This window comes from Triticum aestivum, chromosome 4D, assembly GCF_018294505.1.
Source record: "Triticum aestivum cultivar Chinese Spring chromosome 4D, IWGSC CS RefSeq v2.1, whole genome shotgun sequence".
Taxonomy (NCBI): domain Eukaryota; kingdom Viridiplantae; phylum Streptophyta; class Magnoliopsida; order Poales; family Poaceae; genus Triticum; species Triticum aestivum.
In genome coordinates this window covers 304088156-304110354 of record NC_057805.1, presented here as the reverse complement: position 1 = coordinate 304110354, position 22199 = coordinate 304088156, and the positions used below count along the sequence as shown (strand labels likewise).

Genomic DNA, 22199 nt, shown 5'->3' with positions numbered 1-22199 from the left:
CGTGGTCAATCCTGGGAGAGGGGTATTTTCGACTTTTCTTGTGGGACCCAGTCGACAGAGGGCAAAATAACAAAGTTTCATGTAACTGGTGTCATTAGATCAATTACAAGGTAAGGGATGGCAAATTATCAAAGAGCAAAGAAAGTGGTGGCAAATAATCAAATTCCCCGATCCAATGGCCGAGGCTGAACCCAAGTGCAGAAACAACATCCACTGGCTGACAGTGAACCATCGGATCTGACAGCCTCAATCTCAGCCGTTGGATGCCGTGCTCTGGGCCCTCGTCGTATTTCCGGTCACGGCTTCACCGGTAAACCAAACTAACCACACCGGGTTTTCCCCTCCCCTCTCCTCGCTCCCCTCTCCAATCGAGCCCAGCGAATTCATCACCCAAGTCACCAGTTCGCCCCCCCTCCGATCTCAATGCCGCCCCGGGGTCAAACCCAGCGGTCGCTGTGAGCCGCGGCGGAGAGATCCCGCGCGCCAATTGGCGTCGCCCACCCCCACCTCACCCAGACCCCGTGCAAGGCCGCGCGCGGCCTCCCCGTCCGACGCCCTGGAGCCGTCGCAGCAGGAGGCGCTGAAGCCTTCCCCGACCAACGGCCGCATTCGCTACCGCTCGCCCTCCGCGGCCGATCTGCTCCCCGTCGATGACCTCACCGTTGGCCCCTCCGCCGCCGATGCCGCTGCGGCTACTGCGGCAGCCGCCAGGATGCGCCGCTTCTCGGCCGCCGGCGCGCGCCAGCAGCAGGGGGAGGCCGTCTCCGACCGCCTGCACCGCTACCGCGGGGTGCTGATGGTGGTGCTCTCGCCGGTGCTCCTCGTCTCCTTCGTGCTCCTCCTCATGCCGCGCTCCCCGGCCTCCGTCACCGGCGGGGCCTCCGGCGTGCTCGTCGCCACTGGAGGCAGGAGGTGGGGACCCCAGGCCGTCGGCGGAGTTGGTGACGGATCGAACAGGTACGCGGTGATATTTGACGCCGGAAGCTCCGGGAGCCGCGTGCACGTGTACTGCTTCGACGAGAGCCTGGATCTTGTTCCTATAGGGAATGCGATCGAGCTGTTCAAGCAGGTGACTTTTTGTGATTTTTTTTGGCTCTACTTTATCTTTAATAACGAAATGTGCTGGCGTTGTTGGTTGGATCTGCTCTTGTTGTGATCTTATGCGAGAGCTTTCGTTGGGATGGTTGTTTCTGGGTTGATGTTTGGAATGAGATTGTTCCATTCCTGCAAAACATGCACATGCGAGAGCAAACAGAATCAACTTACTGTATACAAATAGCCAGTGCATACTATTGAGTTGAGTGGTGAATTGTGACACTTGATGCAGATATTGCTGTATGGCAGCACTGAGTAGATCATTGGACCCATGAACGTACTATCTTGTACCCCCACAATTAGAAAAAATATTGTACAATTGAATTCGATATATACATTGGTGGTTTGTTGTAAAGTCATTTACAATAAATAGCGCCAGTGATGCTAGTTGCATGAATGCATTTGACATGCTTGGGTGGCACACTCATCAGTTCATGAAAAGTTGACAACCAATCCATCTCCTTTGTCGTGGCTATGAAGGAAATTTGAGCCCTTTGACTTATGATTGGCTCATGTTTGTGGGAGCATAGATGTACTACCGGCTGTTTGTATTTGATATCTACCCAATAAACTCAATAACCTGGTCCAGTTTGTTTATCTAAAGCAATCAATTATTTCGTAGTTGTCAACCTTATGGATGGTCATGTCTATTATTCTTCTGCAGTCGCCTGAACCATGGAATGCTGCATATATATCAAGCAGAACTAGCTGGTATTTCCTGAAATATTTGAAAAATGGATGTTCTACCTGCCTTTTACCCGAATGATATTCTAGAAACAATATATATGAATTTGTTAAACTGTAGAACCATTCAGTTGCAAATTGAAAAAAACTGCTATGAAGTACGGGCAATCTTGCCCTTTTATCAGTTATAGAACCCAGGTTGGTCGTCAGTCAATCAATCTAAGGCGTTTGTGCCGAGTTATTTATACTGGAGAAAAACTTACTTCGAACTTAAAACATTATTTATTGATTATCATTGTCAAAGCTACGGCCTGTTCTTGGCCAGAGAAGTATGCAGCGCTAGCTTACTACTTTGGTAAGGCTTGTCAGCACTGGATTTATGCATCAAGTTCATTAGGATTTTGATGGACCTTGCAGAGAAAGATGCTTGTTTCTTCCTAGGCACAAAATGATTTGACAATCTATGAAACTTCAAACGTAAAATGTAGTAATTGATTATCATTGTCCAAGATACATCCTGTTCTTGGCAAGACAAGTATGCAGCACTAGCTTAGTACCTTGGTAAGGCTTATCTTCACTTCTCGAAAATGCACTAGCTTGCTACCTTGGTAAGGCTTATCTTCACTCGAAAATGTTTATGCGTCAAATTCAGTAGGAGTTTCATGGATATTGAGAGAGAAAGATGCTTTTTTTTCCTAGACATAAAATGATCTGACAATCCACGAATGCTCATGCCACTCTGTAATATACTTGAATATAAAAGAAGAATTTTCCACGGAAAAAAGAGAGGGGAAAATACAATTTATCTGATGCTCATCCCTTTTTCATTTCAGAAAAAACCAGGCTTGAGTTCTTATGCCAAGGATCCTCAGGAGGCTGCCGAGTCACTTGTTTCTCTTCTTGAGGAAGCTGAAAAAGTAGTTCCTGTAGAATTGCGTGAGCAAACACCTGTCAGGGTTGGGGTGAGTAATGGCTTTTTCGCTATCTACAGACTTTCATAAAGGGTTTTCTGGTGATTTTTTAATTGTTGAACCCTTATGCAGGCCACCGCAGGTCTCAGAGCATTAGGAGCTGAAAGGTCTGAAGAAATTTTGCAAGCGGCAAGTATTCTCCTTGTATTAATCCAGCAATAGTGTGTCTTGTATCTGTCATTCTATCAAGATTGGATTATATCATGTTTCATCATAGTATCATTTTATATTCTTAATTAATATGTCGCTTGGATTATTCTTGATTACCAGGTTAGGGATCTCCTTCGTGACAAGAGTTCCTTCAAATCCCAACCAGATTGGGTCTCTGTTCTAGACGGATCTCAGGAAGGTGCATTCGCGTGGGTACGATAGATGCAGTCCCAATTTGTGTATGCACTCCAAAAAAAAAATGTTTAGTCTCGATGGAAGTAAAGAAAAACTTACCATTTGTTGCTCTTTTGTAACCTTTACCATTAAGAAACAACATGAATGTTTTCTTATATATCAACTTGGATGTTTCTTTGGCTTTTATAGGTTACCATCAACTATCTGTTGGAGAAATTGGGAAAGCCTTACTCACACACTGTTGGAGTGGTTGACTTAGGTGGTGGTTCTGTCCAAATGGCTTATGCTATCTCAGAAAAGGATGCAGCAAAGGCTCCTCAAGTTTCAGATGGCAAAGATTCATATGTGAAGAAGCTGGTACTTAAGGGAACAACATATTATCTTTATGTTCACAGGTATGGATCAAATAAATGGTTTTAGCCCAAACTTCAAATGTCCAAAGATCATTGAACGTTTTTGTTGTATTATTTTTGTGACCACGATACTACACCAGTTATATCTAGAACCTGTTATTAGTGGTGTAAATTTTGTGGAATCAATCTTTATGCTGCGTAGTTATGATTCCTCCAGTAAGAATGACCTACAAATACTTTGGATTTGGAGTTTGGACTCTTAGGTTATACATAATTGTCCTTTAGATGTTGGTACCAGACAGTGACACAGGTAAGGTGCATGTTTGGGCTGACCCAGTGGCCCATCTTATTATTTTACTCCATCCGTTGCATTAGTAGAAGTGAACTATAGTTGAGTGGAAACTACTCAATCTGTTGTGGTTCACCGCCTGCATGTCCCAGTCAATCTTGCAGAGTTGCGACCAACCCTGCCATCTGCCCCATCCTCAAAGATGTTAAGGCCTTGTAAGGGCATCTCCAACGGCAACCCGCAAATTTCCTCCTGCATCCGTCCGCGGACAGGGGGGACCAGTCTGCAGACATGGATGCGGGAGGACGTCATCCAACGCTAGCCGCATACATTTCAAACTCTTTTTTAACAAACCGGATGAAATTCGTGCAAACAAAGCCGTATTTCATGTAAACATGACGGATTTCATATAAACACGTCCGGATTTCATATAAACATGACGGATTTCATTACATTTACATCAAAGCGGTGCTAGTCCTGCTCTAGAGGTATAATTAATACCTGATCTAAATGGTCGCTGGTGCCCGTTCCTCGTGTCCGGCCATGAGCCCCGAGAACTGAAGCTTCACCGTCTCCAGTTCTGCCTCGGCGCCCTCCAGCTCCGCCTCCGGAGGCCCGGGAAGTGAAGCTGCCCGCCTCCACATTGCCGCCAAGCGACTAATCGTCCGAAGATGTTGAGCCCACCAAGCTTGGTGTCGATGGGAGGGGAGGAGCGGTGGCCTTCTTGGGACACGAGCGGCGGCGACCTACCGTGCACTATTCTTCCTCGCTGTCGGCGGCGTTCGCGGACGTGCCGGCTTCGTGGTCGTCGCGGCGGGGCGCAGACTTGGTGATGTCCTCCTCGTCATTGGTCTCGCCGAACACCACCTCGCTCGCGTCGTTGCTCTCCTTGTAGGCAGACGCCACCCTCTGGCAGTACCACCACTGGGCGAGGCGGATCTTGCGGGCGGAGCGGTAGGACTCCAGCAGCGCCTCCTGCTCCGCCAGGTCCGCGTCCGGCGCGACATCCCTGCCGGCGGCGAGCTGCTCCTCCGCCTGCATGTGCTCCTGCAGGAGGTGGTGGTTGTAGGCGGTGTCGGCCTGCGCCTCCCGGAACTGCTCCTCCCGCACCATGTCCATGTAATGGACACGGGCCTCGCCGATGGTCATGGTGCAATGCACCGGCAAGGTTGACGCGGAGGAGGGTGGCGCCGGTTCGTCGTCGGCAGCGTCCTCCATTGGGACGCCGTCGTCCTCCCGCTGCCTGCTGGCCAGCCAGCCGGTAGCAATAGTGGCCATCTCCTTCTTTTGGTCCGAAGTCAGCCCGTCACACAGAGCTTTGGCGGGGGAGGGATCCATGGTGGGAGTGGTGCGGAGAGGGGTCGGAGGCAGATGACTGCGGCTATGGCCGGGGCATCGGTTTATATACCAATGGTGGGCGGCAGAGGGACGGACGGGTGGCGCCAGAGGAGATGCCTCGGCAACCGTGTGCCATCAATGTGGGTGGTAGACGGACGGACGGGCGGCGGTCGTGTCGTTTGAACGCGCGGCAATCGCCTGCACCGGGAAGCGGAGCGGCCGGCGCGCCGCTTCAATGCCGGCGCTAGTCCGCTCTGGCCGGGCATGAATGCGGGCGCTGACGCTCTGGAGTGGCGCTGACCAAAGATGCGCGCGGGTGGGGGTGGGGGGTGGGGGTGGGGTTTTGGGTGGGCCAGGGCGGTCAGAAGAGGGCTTGGGAGCGGTCCGGACTCCCGCAAAGCCCCCCACGTTTGTCTCCAGTTTGCGGGAGAAATTGCGTCCGGACCGCCCCACGGACAGATACAGGCCCGCGTTGGATGGCTTCTGCTGTCCGGACAGCGCGGTCCGGACGCATGCCGGAGGTTTGCGGGTTGGCGTTGGAGATGCCCTAATGTTACTTTAAATTGTTTAGTTTGAACAGGATAATGAAATTTAGTATCCTGTAATGTTTTGTCATGGAGGTCGCACCATTTGTCCTTCAACCCATTCTGCTTGTCACCACTCTCATATAGAACATATCGTTTACTGCATTGTGATCATCGACTATTTGAACAGATATCACAGTATTTCTTTTCCATCTAAATAAGATGGGTATGTACCATTCACATAAGTGCCATTATTTTCTGCAGTTATTTGCATTACGGTTTGCTGGCGGCTAGAGCAGAGATCTTAAAAGCTGGTGAAAACAGTGATTACAGCAACTGCATGTTGGATGGATATCATGGTATGTCCGCTTGGTTTTGCTTTATCTTCCGAGCCCAACACCCATATGTTTAAAACTGATTCATCTTTTCCTTGTTATTACCTTTCTAGAACTTAAAATGAACTTCATGCGAATATACTGAAATTGTGGCAGCATCTTAACGACGGATGCCAATTTTAAAACTAAGGTGTTTTTCTTTTTCATGAACATTGTTCTATCCTATGCAAGGTTTTGTACCTTATTCCGTAATAAGCAACACTATATTTTCATCATGTGGAAATTTGCATGCAGTCAAGTTTTAATAAATATTTACATTATGCTGTATAATGGAGGCATTAATAAAAGCATGTTTGCTATACTATCCTATTATGCTCAGTAGGCAGAGTCTTTAGTGTGTATGCATGTTCCAGTTTTCCCATCCCCTTGAATTCAACGTGCTAATTGCTCATGTCGCATTTTACCCTTATGATTCTGTATGACAGTGATGGGTTTTAATTGCAATTTTTTTACGTTGAATTGTAGGGAAATACCAATATGGGGATGATACATTTGAGGCCTCAGGTTCATCATCTGGTGCTACTTATTCCAAGTGCAGGGCTGTTGCAGTCAGAGCTCTTAAAGTTGATGAACCGGCATGCACTCACATGAAATGCACATTTGGTGGCGTGTGGAATGGTGGTGGTGGAGATGGACAGAAAAATCTATTTGTAGCATCATTTTTCTATGATAGGGCTGCCCAGGTAAGTCCTTTTGAGTTTTGACAGAATTTTTTTCTCGGGCAAATGGGCTATTTGTCATGCCTCCATTGGATTGATGAAACCAAGCAGTCCCACACTCAGCAAATGTTTCTATTCTTAGATAAAGGATATTTCAGCACCAAACATCCATCAGAGCCTTCATGTTCCAGTTCGCTCCAGGCTATCCTCTGTAGTTCCTTTGACTCACTCTCCAGTCTCCAGTCTTTCAGTATAGCGGGTGATCTGAAGCCACAACAGGTCATTGCAAATTCAGCACCACCATAGCAGGTCTCGGCCATCTAAGTAGTCTAGTCTAACCAGACAATTCCCTGAAAAAGAACTGCACTACTTAGTTTCTATACAAACCATTATGCTGCAGCACAAACAATATTTAGCACACACTGATTATTCTCACTTAACCGCCACCGAGACATTCAAAATCTTGACCAATACTGTGATGCCAACAAATTGAGAGTTGAAACCCCAATAGTCTTGAACCACGACACGTTTGAAGAAACGGTGCACCGTCTCAGGTTCATTACAATAAGTTATATTTTATCGTGTACATTTTGCACCTTGCTTAGTTTATCTGTGGCAGCAGTTTTTTGTTTTGTTTTGCCAACAGCCGTTAAAAGATCAGAATAAATGGTGGAATGCACGATTGCCAAATGACAGGAGTTGGGGTATATTGACCATACGGCCCAAAGTTTGACAGCCTACAAAGAACTCAGACCCTACACCCTAGCATTCTCATCAAAGTTCCAAAACATGCAGTTAGGTTCCTCAGTAAAAGACTGAATCTTTAACAGTTCAAACCTGAGGTTCAAGGAGCAATAATCAAAACATCTTCCGAAAACCAAATTCAGATTGATCCACCAGAGACATGGGCTAGAGAGAACCATCCTGCTCATGAGAAATAATGAATGGATCCCAACATTGCATTGCTAAACTGCAGCTCCTAAACCAGTTACCATCCCGGAAGTGAACATTGCCACCATTGCCAACCTGCCATCTAAAACCCTTTGTTGCTAGTTGCTACTCCCTCCGTCCCAAAATAAGTGTCTCAACTTTGTACTATCTTGTACTAAGGTTGAGACACTTATTTTGGGACGGAGGGAGTACATGACAATCCATATGATCCTCTACCGTTACCAACCTGCCCTAAAGCCCTTGTTTGTTGAAATCAAACAGTTCTCCAAAAAATATTTACCACCCAGGTAGCCAACAGGCAATCATGCAGATATCTAAATCCTGTATGTCAGGAATCCCTAAACCATCAGTCTTTCCTCTGCCATAAATTGACGTCTAAACTTTTCTGATGCTGGTTTCTGTTGACTTGCTTGCTCTTGTCACGTACACATTTAATTATATCTCATTGTCTCATCAGGCTGGTTTTGTAAACCCTAAGGCAGCAGTTGCTAAGGTTAAACCATCAGACTTTGAAGAAGCTGCACGACGTGTTTGTAAATTGAATGTGAAGGAGGCACATGCCACCTACCCTGATGTTTCGGAGGAAGACATTCCATTCCTTTGCATGGATCTTGTTTACCAGCACACATTACTTGTGGATGGATTTGGTATGACTTAGTGCGAAGGACAAAATTCGCAATAACTTAGAAGCTTTCGACATATTTCTTATTTTTTTTCCGCCCGTATTCTTTCAGGTGTGGACCCCTACCAAGATATTACGTTAGTAAAGAAGGTGCGTTATGGCAATTCGTTTGTGGAAGCAGCATGGCCCCTTGGTAGTGCCATTGAGGTTGCATCTTCATCATAGGCAGAAACAGCTTGGAAGTAACTTATCAAAAAGAACCACCCAGCATATAGTTTTGGCTTAGCTTATCAATCTGGAATAGCGAGTTCAGATTCTAGGTTTGATGTTAGGATTTTGCCTTTGATTCACCATTTGTTCTCCATCTTCCATTCTATTTATTTAGCCTTTAAATACATTGACGTATACATGAGGAATATAGCTTGGAGTTGTCCCGTGCGGCCATTTGAACGTCTATTTTTTTGTACTAACGAAAGCCAGATCAGAAACTTTGTAATCCTTTTAGACTCTGATGCAGATGCATAAATCTGCACTATTCAATCTAGTTTCTGTTTAGTGAGTAGTTTCATAATATCTTATGCTCTTTTGTACAACTCGGTTGACTTACTGTTGTTTGTTTGTGTGTAAGAATATGATCGTTCCCTCTTTTCTATAGATTTTCTTTTTCCATGCGAACCAAATCCTCTTTTGAATTATATAGTGTACCGAAACGCCAATTGGTTTTGAAACTTGTATTTCATCAGCGTTTGAACTTTGAAATGGGCACGAGATGCAAAATGAAGGGCTTAACAACGACTACCTGAAACCAGTCTGCGGTTTCCTGGTCACTGCCTGAACGCATAACAAAGTAGGGCCCAAGCACTCAAAACGTAGAGATAGGAAAAACTCAGAAATTGATATGTCGTCATGCATCCTGGATTCATACAGAAAACTGCAAAATTATCATTGGGGTGTCACAGCAGGAAATACATGAATTGTGGACAGAAAGATAAGGAAAATTCTTATGAAATAGCCCATTCCATAGAAACCCCGTAGGAAACTTTCCTGTAGATACCCTGTTTTTCCTTTGGTTAGAGCATGACAATGAAAGCACCTCTTGGATCCTTGAATTGAAGAGAGATTGAGAGGGATCAAGAATCCTAATTATCTAGCAGATCACGCAAATCGGCGTCCCGCAAAACCGTTTTAAGGTTCACCCGAAAACTGATTTGCGGTACGATGAGGGCTCCGGCGGAACTGATTTGCGGTACGAGTTTATGGGATCTGTTTCGTTGGAGCCCTCGCCATACCACATATCACTTTTGATTTTCATATTCACATCAACTACAAATTCGTATAGTCATGCAATACACCGATTTAAATACTTGTACGATAATAATTCACATCCAAATACATGCGCAATACAAGAGGCAGCAAGTTTGTCCAAAAGAATGTGCAATCAAACACAATTAAACATGATTAAATCAAGCAACAACATGGTTGCCAAGATCATCTCCTCCACCACCGGCCATAGCACCATCTGCGTCAACAACATTGGTCGAAGAATGATCATCACCATTGGCGGAAGCACCACCAAGTCCATCGGCCGAAGCATCACCACCTCCATTGGCCGACACCACCACCACCTCCATTGCCGCCACCACCTCCATTGCCAAAAGCACCACCACCACCTCCATTGCCGAAACCACCACCACCACCATTGTCGAAACCACCACCACCATCACCACCTCAATTGCCGAAACCACCACCACCAACCATAAGATATTGAAGCTCTTGCCTCCTCTGAAACATGATCTCCATTCTTTTCAACTCCCAAAACTCCCTTGTCATTAGTTCCATGTCATTCGGATTCATAATCAAGAACTGGTCCTCCTCGGCGGTCTTCTCGCCACTCCTCTTTTGCTCCTCAAGAGCGATTTGTGCTCCTCGAAGATACATATCATCTCCCAATTTGCCTCCTTTTGTTGGTTTCTTCTCGGCCAAGGCCACTTGGTTTCCAAAGGCTTCTCCAACATGGTTTCCTTGACCTTCACCATTTCACTAATTTGCTCCCTCAAGTTAGATGCTTCGGCCGACCTGTTCACCCTATCCTTGTCCAACTTTCTTCCATCGGGCTTGTTCTTGTTTCTTCCCCCCTTTGGTGCATCATCACTATCATCATCGTCTTCCAAGTTAACTAGTGCACCTTTCTTTGGTGGAGCTTCTTGATCCCTTTGCTTGAACCTTTCATGCGCAATGCGATCCTACAATTGGAATAGAGGCAAGTGTGAGCTCAAATTGTCATCAAAGCAAACAAAGTCACAAATATGTTCAACGAACTCACATAGTCATCAATTATGACACCACTTGGAGGTGCATTCCTCACTTGGTCCAAACAACCACTCAACGGGCTAGGTGCATGAGAAAGATGTCGGGTTGAGACTTCCCTCCCGCATGAACAGTGTGTTTGAAGGTCACTCCATATCAGCGTCCCCTAGCCTTCAAATATGGAGGCTCACATGCTCCATTTGGAGTGGTCTCCAAATATTATGTGGTCTGAGGGGCATATGGTGACTGTGATAGACCACCCTATTTGACCGTGTTTGCCATATGGGTGGTTATTATGGCGATTGGGTTGATACGACACATCTGTTAGAGTTTCTCTAACAAGCACGAAAGTTATTGTTACAGAGATTGCGTGCAAATTAGACAGAGATGCTAGAGTGTAACAATTAAAAAATGATATAAATATTAGAGAGAAACTGTCCTTGGAGGAGGATGGACAGGACGATGAAGCCAGGGAGGAACTATGCAGGGACCGAGCTGGCGTTGAGGCAGAGAAAGGACAACACCGGCTTGTCCAACGTAGAGGAGGAGGGGATGAGGAAAACGTGGGCGTGTCCGTGGGAGGCGACATTTGCCATGGCCGCATACACGAGAGTACTGGAGAAGATGGGATTGGAGCGCGGGAAGATGAGATCATGACCTGTTAACACGTCGATGGTAGCTCGTGTGTACAACTGATATGGGATGATGTGAGTCAAGTAATTGACGGGTGTGGATATTGGAGCCAAGCCTGAAGGAGCGAACAAGCTGAGCTCAAAGAGCGCGCGACATGCGATGTAACGTTGGAACGGGTGGCGACATATGTCGTCGTGTACGCACAGGATGGGATCTGTAGCAGCGGCTAGTGGAGCGGTACCATTTCTTTTTCCATTCCCTTGGGTCATGCTTTTGTGGTCTGAGGGGAAATGTCATGTGCTCCCTAGCCTCCCAGTCTTCCTTGTGAGCTCGGCATTGGATTTGAGATCTGACGGTCATCTGAGGAGCTCTGGCAAATTTTCTAAAAAAAACTAAGAGTCTAGTAATTACGCATAGGTCGAGAAGCTCCACCCGTGGATCCAGCAACCGACGTGAGCTTGTATCACAGGAGCACCTGATATTTCCTCTACGGTTAAGTGCCCTTTGTTATTTCGGCGCGGCCTCCGGTGTTGCGCATTGTCCTGAAGTGGGCGCTCTGATACCATGCAAAACTGTTAATATTGTTGTTTAAGCAATGATAAACCTCACTGGAGAGCTATCTTTATATACTCATTCCATCTAAAAATAAGTGTCATTGTAGTACAACTTTGTAATAAATCAGCGACACTTATTTTGGGACGGAGGAAGTATTAAACATGCAACTTGAGTTACAACATCAGTTACAAATGAGTCGATCATCCATAATCAAGAGAGGACTCTAGTCCTTCTATATTCTAGCACTGAGCACTAAATACTCAATGTTGCTTCATGCTAATGGCAGCACTAACTCATATTCCTTTTGTTCTTAAATATAAGACCTTTTAAAGATTTAAATATGGGTTACATATGAAGCAAAATAAGTGAATCTACACTCTAAAATATGTCTATATAATCCGTATGTAGTTCATATTGAAATCTCTTATATTTAAAAACGGAGGGAGTAGTAGTTATCTTAAAAGAGACACTGTACAAACTATCGGTCATCGCCACGCTCCAGAGTGGGCGGAGCGGGCACCCGAGACATAAACGAGCACCCGCGTGACCAAGAACCTGAAGCACCTCATGGCGCTGAAGTGGGGGTGGTATGGCTTCGCCAACATGAATTTGGTCGAGTGGTCTTGTCCAGGACAGGGATGAAGAAATTGGATCTTTTGCCCCAGTTTACTTCTAACTTTGATAACCACTAACCATTGACACAATAATAGGGTAAATCATCACCCCATGTAAAGTGGGGCAAATGATCCAAATCCCCGTCAGGGATGTGGACACGAGCGGTTGCCTTAGGACACGTATGCTATGGATATGTAGTGGTTTTAAAACTGAACTTGCAACGGGCAAATTTACTTCAGTTTTGTGATGTGAAGCACGTTTTTTCTATTGTGGATTATAAATTTGATGTCTACAAAGTACAGATATAGATCAGAGGCAATGGTTGTGCATCCTCTCGCTGCTTCAAGACGACAATGGTGTCAGACAGCTACAGGTACACGAGGGAAAACTACTAGTACTAACTTAGGTCATTATGCATTTCGTTCAACATAGTCCTTGCATAGCAAACAACATGGCATGGTGATGATACTACACTAAAATAAATAAAAATAAACGGTTACGTCGTCGTCTCCACTGTTCTATTCTAAACACCCAGCCATTATGGCTTCCATGGTGCTGGAGGCGGCGGGGGCGAAGGGAACATTGGCGGCACAGCAGAGAACATGGTGTTCTTGTCCACTCCATGGCCTTCACCCGATAAAGCTACCAATGCTGCGACTAGACCAGCGTTGCCCGCTAGGGTTGGTTCTGTGTAGTTGCGGTTCCTCCGGACGTCTTTGAAGCCGTCATGGCGATCAGGGCCGGCCACCATGGCTCCAACAATGATGTGAGGGTTGGGCTTCTTGGTGTCCCTCCATGTCCAACCCCCTTTGCAGCCAGGGTGAACACCTTTCTTCTTCGGGATCGACGCACCACGGTGATGAACACGCTTGGGATAATGCTTTCCGTGCCCGACCACATAGCTCATCTTCAAAGGATTTTTGCCCAAGATGTACTCCATCTGACACATGTAGTGAGTTAGAACCAGGCGCGCAGATTAATATTATACCAGATCAAAAATATGTTCAGATATTCAATGATAGAAACCTACCTGAGTCCTTGCAAAACTGCGAAGAACCTCGATGGAGTAGAAATGGGGGCCACAATACCACCCAGGGGTATCTGCAGCCTCAAGATAGTCACTGAACAGAGAAGCAAGGAATGCAGCATTGACTACATACTGGAGCGGTTGTGGCTGCCCGTGATTCAACTGTATCAAACCACCTGTAATGCAAGATAATTCAGTAAACTGTCCTATGAATTCAATAGGCAATCATGTATTTGTTTTTAGCTAGTTGCGACTTCAAACCTTTTGTTCTGTTAAATGATCTAAAATCTGGAAGATAAGAGCACATGATGGTGCTGGTTTGGTTGTGGTATGTCCTTAACATCTCTTCATACGGATACCCAGGACTCAAGAAGAGCCTTAACCGGCTCAGAAGAACCTGGAACGTCAAACAATGCAAAATAAGTAAAGTTAAGTCATATTAATTATTATTATAACTTTTATTTTGCAAGCTAGGGCACATGGTAATACAAAAACTTAGCCCTAAATTCTTCTACAAAGCAACGCTAACATGCTGTATGACACCTAAACTGAAACCTGTCGTATAGTGTTTTTTATGAAATCCTACTGTATAGCTAACTAACAGTGGTTTGCTTGGATTGTCACATGGTTCTTTACAAGCATAAACATCAGATTCTGCGAATAACGAATTTCTCAACTAGGTAATCCAAAATGTAGGTTCCATGCTGAAGGCTGTTTTCATTATGGCTATCCTTTTCAAGGATAAGAATTCCAAAGTACAGAAGATGAAAACATGATAACACTGACATGGTTTCAACAGAATCCTTGGTATATCCACCAAGCAGGAAACCTTTTGTGCTACAATCGTAAGTGCCCTGTACTTAGGCAGCATTAATGCTTATCACATGGTAGGACAAGTTGACTACACGCTTTACTAGTACTGCAGGTAAACTGGGTGAGATATTATAAAGAAATTTGGTCCCAATAGTACTATAACCTGACGGTCAGTGTGTTAGACATGGAATCTACTCCCTCCGGTCCCATAATGTAAGACGGCTTTTGACTCTAGTGTAGTGTCAAAAAACATCTTACATTATGGGACGGAGGGACTCTGTAAACTAATATAAGAGCGTTTAGATCACTACTTTAGTGATCTATACACTCTTATATTAGTTTACGGAGGGAGTATCATGCAAACTAAAATGCCAATGGGTCAGCATGGGGAATGTCTTGCGAATTAAACGAAACCAAGATACGCTAATACATTACCTGTGCACCAGGGAGCTTATTATCCCAGCTGAACACCCCATAGTTGGGGGGACGAGAGTAAATGTGAGCATTCTTTGCAAGCTTGGCATCCGTTGCGAACTGCAGGTATGATGAATTGCCAGTTGCGAGGTACATCCACGAACCGCCCCAAATATATTCATCCCAATAAGCGGTTGAATTGTAGAACTTTGCAGCATCTGACCGGGGTACACTATATGTTTGACGACTACCTCCCTTCCTTGCAAAGTCCCAGACGGTGGTAGCACCGTGTAACAGCTTGTGGGAGTAAACCCTGTTATCCTTGAACACAATGGATGCTGCGGCCAATGCTGCGGCCATCTCAGCACCAAGATCAGGGCAAGTGTGGCACTCGGTGACTGGACGTGGGTAGTCGATGTCCTCTGGCCTCATCCAACAATAATGATCATTGGGCTGGCTCGGACCTTCTGACATTGCAGCACCACCCACCTGCGCCCTCAAACAAAATTCACATTAGGAATGAACGAGTGGCAGGAACTTTGTGTCCATGTATGTATATCCAGAGTTGCTTTTACCTGCGCAACCAAGCGATCAATGGAACGTGCCGTGGAGTTGAAGGTCTTCAATAGGTAGTCGGCCCCCCACTTAATAGTGTCACGGACATGGCCAAGTTCCCCAGCAGCCTCGTACTTAGCATTGTACTCGATGACGCTCCAGCTGAGGAGGGTCATGGAGAAGGCAGATGCGAAGTTGAATTTCACAGCGCTTCCGCCGTCATAGTAGCCACCAGAGAGGTCTCGCCGGGATGTTTGGTCCGAGCGTCCGTCCTTGAGGCACGAGTCGCCGCGCCATGGTACATTGTTGTGCTTCGGCAGCTTCCCGGCTGCAGAAATTTTGCAGAACAAACAGATGAATTTTTTTTCAGAGCAAACAGATCAATAAAATAAAATATATTTTTTAATTGGGAGGATCGTTCTTCAAAATCTTCAGAATGGATCTGGTGGGTGGGAGGGTTTAAGGGCAACTGTCCGCCCCCATTCAGGCAAGGATGAATTTACATCTACAAAACCACCAGAAACACCGCATAAAGAAAGGGAATCTCGCATTTGCGGTTCGGCGCAGCTCACGCCTTAAATCAGAACCGAAACTCCGGTCCGGAACAATTACCAAAAGAAAGAACATCCGCTGGGTCGAAAAGCATCAAAATCTAATCTTTGAAACCGAAAATGAAGGGCAGAAGACAGCAGAGGGGCACTGACATTTCTGGGCATTGAAGAACATGAGCGCCTTGCGCAGCGCGAGGGTGAACTGGTCCGGTGGCGCGGGCGGGGCCTGGTGCCTGGGGACGGCCTTGGCAATCCCCGCGGCGATCCCCGCGAGCGCGGCGGCGGCGAGGAGCAGGCCGAGCGACCAGAGGAAGAGCTTGCGGCTGACGAGGAGGCATCCGAGGTCGACGTACCTCTTCTTCTTGCGGCCCTGGTCGCCGGGCCCCGCGAGCAGCCAGCTCTGCTGCGTCTCGTCGAGCGTCCGCGAGAGCGCCGCCCGGTCGAGGTCGAGGTTCCGGCTCCGGTCGTCGTCCGTGGCCGAGTCGTGGCATATCTCGAGCGGGCCGCCCCACGGGTCCCTCCCGTACATGCTCATCTCGCCCCCCGCCGGCCCGCCCGATCCCACAGATCCCCTACCACCACCTCGAAACGCCTATGAGCGCCTCCCGCAATGCCGCGGGCGCGCCTCCTCCGCCGCCGCCGCCTTGGAATGGGAACGGAAGGGTGGGTTTTTGGCGTGCGTGGGCGACGAGGTGAAGTGGGAGGAGGGATTTAGTGTGGGGGAGTGTATTAGGGACCGGGTGCTCTGGCCGTTTGCTTAACAAAAGTACTGCTAAGCGGTGGTACTGGCACTGGTATCGCTGTGTTGTGTTGGGTCCGGCGACAGCGATGGGTGCTTACGAGATGGAGAACTGTTTTCGTTTTCTTGTTTGACCATGGTCGTTCGTTTGGGCTTTGGGCTTAGGAAGGAGAGGCGGTTTTAATTGTTTCGTCTTTGTTTATAGTCGCCCATATCTCTGTCAGAGTTCTCTCCTGTTTGTTTATCAAAATCACCTGTCCTCACTATTATTAATTCGCAAAAAACATACTGGCAACTATTGTTCTTCTCTGAGATAATTAAAGGGATAGATAATTTCAGGGCATTCGACAGGGTCGTTTAATATGGAACGGGTGCAGGAATTTTGGAGGCATCCACCTGCGCTGCAGCAATCACGTGAAACTTGAGTGTCGGAAATGCTGTTGAGATGATAATACTAGTACTGACAAAACATTTCCGTAATTGATTCAAGTAGTGCTAGTACAGCGTAGGGCGTTGATCAGGTTATGAATAAATGCACTTTTGCGCGTTGAGCTGTGGCGCAACCTCTTATCGCTTAAGGCAGCCACTTTTTCATTCTGATTCATCACCGTGCGTGTTCCTTCCTAGCAAAGGAACTCAGCCTTACCCTCATCAATCAAGAAGAAGAGGAAAAAGGAGCTCCACCTCCACCTTTCCTTTTGCAGCTCCAACATGACGATGTGGCGCCTCACTGTTCCCTTCCCTTTTAACCTTATTAACTTGTTGCCAGCCAGCATTATGATGCATCTTCCTCCTGTTGCGTGGCGAACCCCCGCGATAGCCAATTCGGGGTTGAGTAGTTCCACTCTGATGATTTTGAGTGCTAACTACGTACTTACTCATGAGGTAAAAACAAAAAGCCTAATACAAGTGGGATTGCTAACACCGTTTTTCAGACACCAGGTTCTGGACTCGCTGAGAGGACGGTCTGGGTCTGCCCGTAGTGGACTGGATACTGCTGGATGCTGCTCCATTCTGCCAGCGGAGGAGGGGAACGCCGCGGCATCACCACACCACACCATAGACTTCAACTCGGTCGGACTCGCTGGACTCACGGGGTTTTGGAGCTGTGCCGCGTCGGCAATTTATTGGCTGCCTGGAATTTGGATTCCTTCCCCGTGCTGCCCGTGCCCGCCAAGCTTCCCGCTACCGCTCCAGAATTTACGTATTCACCACATCTCTAACCCTGACCCGTAATGGACGGTGAGACAATAGGTTTAGGGAGAACCGGCACAACCTTCTAGGGGTGCCCTATCACATCTTTACTTTTAATAGACGAGTTGGTTAAATAGTTCCATCATTTTTATCTGATTTTTTTTGTTTGATTTTTTTCGTCTTACATCCCATCATCATATCTCCTAACGTTGGTTTTTTATCCTCACAATAAAAACTTTCCCAACCTTTCAAAATTTTCCTAATTAGACACGTTACAAACGGGCAGGAGCCGATAGCACATTACCAATCAATAATATTCAGTTTTTATGGTAATCAATTTCAAATCCTAAGTTTCTTAATGCATCAACTTTGCCTTTTCTAAGAATCAATTTTTTTCTCTACTCCTAACGGGGGAGTCTGTAGGTCGTCGTTCGTTTCGTTCGTTGCCATCGAACGAAGGAAGTCGCCAACCCTACCATTGTTTTTTCCACCGCGAGCTCCATCTGGTTAATACCATTTGTTTTTTCTAAAAAAAGACCGACCAAACCTAATCTCTCTCCCCTGCCTCCCGCATCGCCGCCGCCAGCCTCCTCCCGCACTCCTCCTTGTACACTGGCGTCGTCGGCCTCCTCCCGCGCGCCCCCCTGCACCGCGTCGTCGCCGGCCTCCTCCCGTGCACCTTCCCACCCCGCCCCTCCCCCGCTCGCCTCCCTGCACCATGGCACCGCAGGACCGGCATCGCGTTGTCAGGACGCGCGGCCTCAACGTTTTCGTTCACACCCATACGGCGTGCCCGCCTCTGCTGGGTACAACTGTCGTCGTCGTTGGCACAGTAGACCGACACCGTAGGCAACCGCGGTGGAGAGAGGATAGTGGCCGCCGCGGACCTGCACGTGCTGACGCAGGTGAAGACCGCCGCCACAGACAGGTAGGACGTCGTGCAAGTTGGCTATCAATATGGCGTGTGCGACAGGGTGAGGATATGCTCACCCGCCCAGAGCTGGGACACCTCTGCAATGCAAGCGCACCTGCAGCAGTTCCAGCTGCTGGGCCGCCTCGGTAGGGCTAGCTCACAACCGCTGATGTTCGTCCACGCCTTCAACCTCAGGCAGGCACTCCTGTTCAGTGAGGTCTTCAAGGAGGGCGAACCTTGCCAGACGTCTCTGCCAAATCCATCGGAAAGGGATTTCAAGGTGAGCAATGTATTGATGCCTATGTTATTTCCTCTCAATGCTTGAACCATCTGGTGTATCAACGCATGAAATTACCAACAAAGCAATGTCACTTCCTTGCAGTTTGCAGTATCTCCAACAATCATGTCAATGCTTGACATCATTTACAGTTCCTGTATTTACAGCTTAATGCAAGAATTGGCATTGGTTATAGATTTCCCTTGATTTAATTTTCTGAATGTTAAGAACATTGACAACTTGTGACCTGACCGTGTTTTATTTCCATTGATTTTCTGATCAGGTCAATAACGTTGACAGCTTCTAACATACCCATGGTTCATTTTCTGATGGCTAGCAAGTAGCAACATTGATCACCATCCATTGTGCTCTTAATTTAGAATACTGACAGCTTGTGAGTTGTGACATGCTGATGGTTCATTTTCTAATAGCTAACATGGGTCATCATCAGTTTTACTCATGCCCATTCTGATCGCTAACATGGGACATCATCAGTTGTGTCCTTGATTCATTTTTTCTGATGGTTAAGAACATTAATAACTTGCGACACTTATGCTCTTAATTTTTGCCTCATGGTTTGTCGTTGTTGTGCAGGTGGAATTAGGAGGCACAACTTCAAGCTTGGTCTGATGACTTACAGTTCCAAGAACCACAAAGTCTTAATTAGATTCGATCGGCGTGGGAACTAACCCAGGAGGATGGGCACGAAGGAAGCTCAAGATCGTAAATGATCTTAAACTTGTGATTATCAAGGGAGCCATTACTCCATGTGAATCTTCTCCGCATTAGGCTTGCCGAGATTGTTGGAAAGAACATCCGCAGGATCAGTTTCATTTTGTACCAGTTTAGCGTTTTCTTCTCCTATTATCCAAAATTGAAGGTGGTCTATAATTTGTACCTTTTATGGTACAGTCTCCCACGATGTATCTTCTTTTGAAATTACATTGGTGCGGCACCTAATTATAGATTATTTGCAGCTAATATTTGTTCGCGCCTCTAATTTTGTTATTCACACCCTGTTTCAAGAGACAGAGTGCAGCTCCATAGATGACAGCAAGCTGGTCATGAGTTGAAGTGGAGCTGAAGATGTACCACAATAGGTCGTCACCGCCCTCCAATGCTGCAAGGTTATTCATACCGCATAACGTGTACTGAGTGGTATGAGAACTAATTACAGAACAAGTATAATTTTTCACGGGTCAAAATAAACTTGCATGATATTTTTTTCTAAACTTTCAGCCCTAGCGACGTCAGGGAGTTCGTCGAGACGCTCGGAAGGATGGAGGGAGTCCCTTCGGTGACCTGTGTCGTCGCCGATGGTGCCATGGGATTCGGCAGTGCACATGGCTAAGGAGATGGGGCTGCCAACCTACCCATTCTTCAGTCTTAACCCTTGTTGTCAGCACACGTGGATGCACCGCTGAAGGTGACGATCTCTGGGGCGCCTGCATCAGGCAACGAGACACAATATCATATGATTGTTGAGAAGGTTATTCTTCTATTTTGTTGTGTTATGCATGAATTCACCTTTATATTCCTTCCATTTTTATGTGGCACAAATATTTTACCTGGATCTGTTCAACATTTTATACTTTAAAGATAATATTAACTCATAATTACATTTTCATGTGGCACAAACATACTACCTAGATCTGTTCAACATTTTATAAAAATATAAACTCTAACTAAATGGTGGGCCTGTATCTGAAAGTAGCTGACAGATTAATCAATCTTTTTTTATATATTTGATGCAAAATTAGGCTATGTTTTTGGTAGTACACATGTTTATTTTGATCAATAGCCTGCTATGTTCTAAATCTGATATTTTTAAATTTCTTGTTGTATGGTTTAGTTCATATATCAACTAGGGATCTTCTACAGTCTAAAGTATCTTCTGGCATATATATAGGCAAGAAAACAAAATAATACTGTATATGGACAATGGCATCTTGCAGTGGCGGAGCTAGACAAGATTGATGTGGCACCCCGATCCGCATGGAACAGGGGGCCTTCGCACGTCAGCCCAGGATAACACCTGGCGCACGACAGGTCCAAGATACAACATTCCGGGTACAAGAATATTCATCAAATACATGTATAGAAGAGTACATCATTGATGAATACAATTATCTGGCATAGCCCTAAGGCTATTTAAAAGGTGGCGGAAGTCTTGGTTTGGCGGCTCATCAACTCTGGCTGGGCTCCACAACTCACAGGACTGGCAAGATTACGGCCTAGCACGACGGATCAAGCGAACAATCCAGGCACGACCTACAAGCTGGCATGACACGCCAGGTCAGTACATTGAATGTACTTGAATGTACTTGCAAGACAACCAAATACATAGCATCCAAACAAGCAGAAGACAAAGCAAGAACCAAGCGCATGCAACAACCTATCTCATATCAATTACTAAAAATGGCATGATATAAGTCAACTAAGCATGAACAACTCCCTAGCATCTACTAACATGGTAATAACATGGCATATCAAAACATGCTTATAACATGATAATAGCAAAACATAGCATATCATCTCAATCATGGCATAATTTAACATATAAATCAAAGCATGGCATGGCATCATGAAACTATGCTGAATATAAACTACGGGTCATATCCAATGCAGACATAGCATGTTAACTTTATGCAACTATCTCTTGTTCGGCCAAGGTTCTTTAAATGCAAACGTATTACTCATGCAATGCAAACAAACTTGTGGACTGAGTCCCTCGGACTCTCTTACCAACGGATTGCCTCGCAACCAAACTGTGATCATGCGCGGATCACAAACGGAACCACACTCGGTTCAACGGGTTACCTTGTAACCAAACGGTGATCTTTCCGGTGATCACAACCATGACCAACACTTGGTCTCCAACACTCACCGAGACCTCGTCTCGTGATCATATCAAAACATCGCCGTGACTTCTCACGACTATCTCATAGTCCAAGTCACCACATTCTGGTTATCACTGAAGGAAATATGCCCTAGAGGCAATAATAAAGTTATTATTTATTTTCATTATATCATGATAAATATTTATTATTCATGCTAGAATTGTATTAACCGGAAACATGATACATGTGTGAATACATAGACAAATAGAATGTCACTAGTATGCCTCTACTTGACTAGCTCGTTGATCAAAGATGGTTATGTTTCCTAACCATTGACATGAGTTGTCATTTGATTAACGAGATCACATCATTCTCCTAATGATGTGATTGACTTGACCCATTCCGTTAGCTTAGCACATGATCGTTTAGATGTTGCTATTGCTTTCTTCATGACTTATACATGTTCCTATGACTATGAGATTATGCAACTCCCGTTTACCGGAGGAACACTTTGTGTGCTACCAAACGTCACAACGTAAC

The 22199-nt window shown here is 46.1% G+C and overlaps 2 protein-coding genes and 1 pseudogene across 2 annotated transcripts; 2 read left to right on the top strand and 1 right to left on the bottom strand.

Moving 5' to 3' along the window:
- Positions 1-327: 327 nt before the first annotated feature.
- Positions 328-8804, top strand: LOC123097584 (probable apyrase 1). The gene is made up of 9 exons (XM_044519364.1): positions 328-1069; positions 2613-2741; positions 2823-2879; positions 3021-3113; positions 3285-3490; positions 5864-5958; positions 6460-6677; positions 8062-8251; positions 8339-8804. The coding sequence occupies exons 1-9, from the start codon at positions 713-715 to the stop codon at positions 8449-8451; spliced, it is 1458 nt and encodes a 485-aa protein (XP_044375299.1). The 5' UTR covers positions 328-712; the 3' UTR covers positions 8452-8804.
- A 3910-nt stretch (positions 8805-12714) lies between these two features.
- LOC123097583 (endoglucanase 9) lies at positions 12715-16433 on the bottom strand. Its single transcript, XM_044519363.1, has 6 exons — positions 15850-16433; positions 15166-15473; positions 14612-15079; positions 13625-13760; positions 13367-13539; positions 12715-13276 (listed from the first exon to the last, which is right to left on the bottom strand). Exons 1-6 carry the CDS (start codon positions 16229-16231, stop codon positions 12875-12877), a joined length of 1869 nt encoding a protein of 622 aa, XP_044375298.1. The 5' UTR covers positions 16232-16433; the 3' UTR covers positions 12715-12874.
- Positions 16434-18347: 1914 nt separating this feature from the next.
- Positions 18348-21077, top strand: LOC123096915 (50S ribosomal protein L3, chloroplastic-like; annotated as a pseudogene).
- Positions 21078-22199: the final 1122 nt, after the last annotated feature.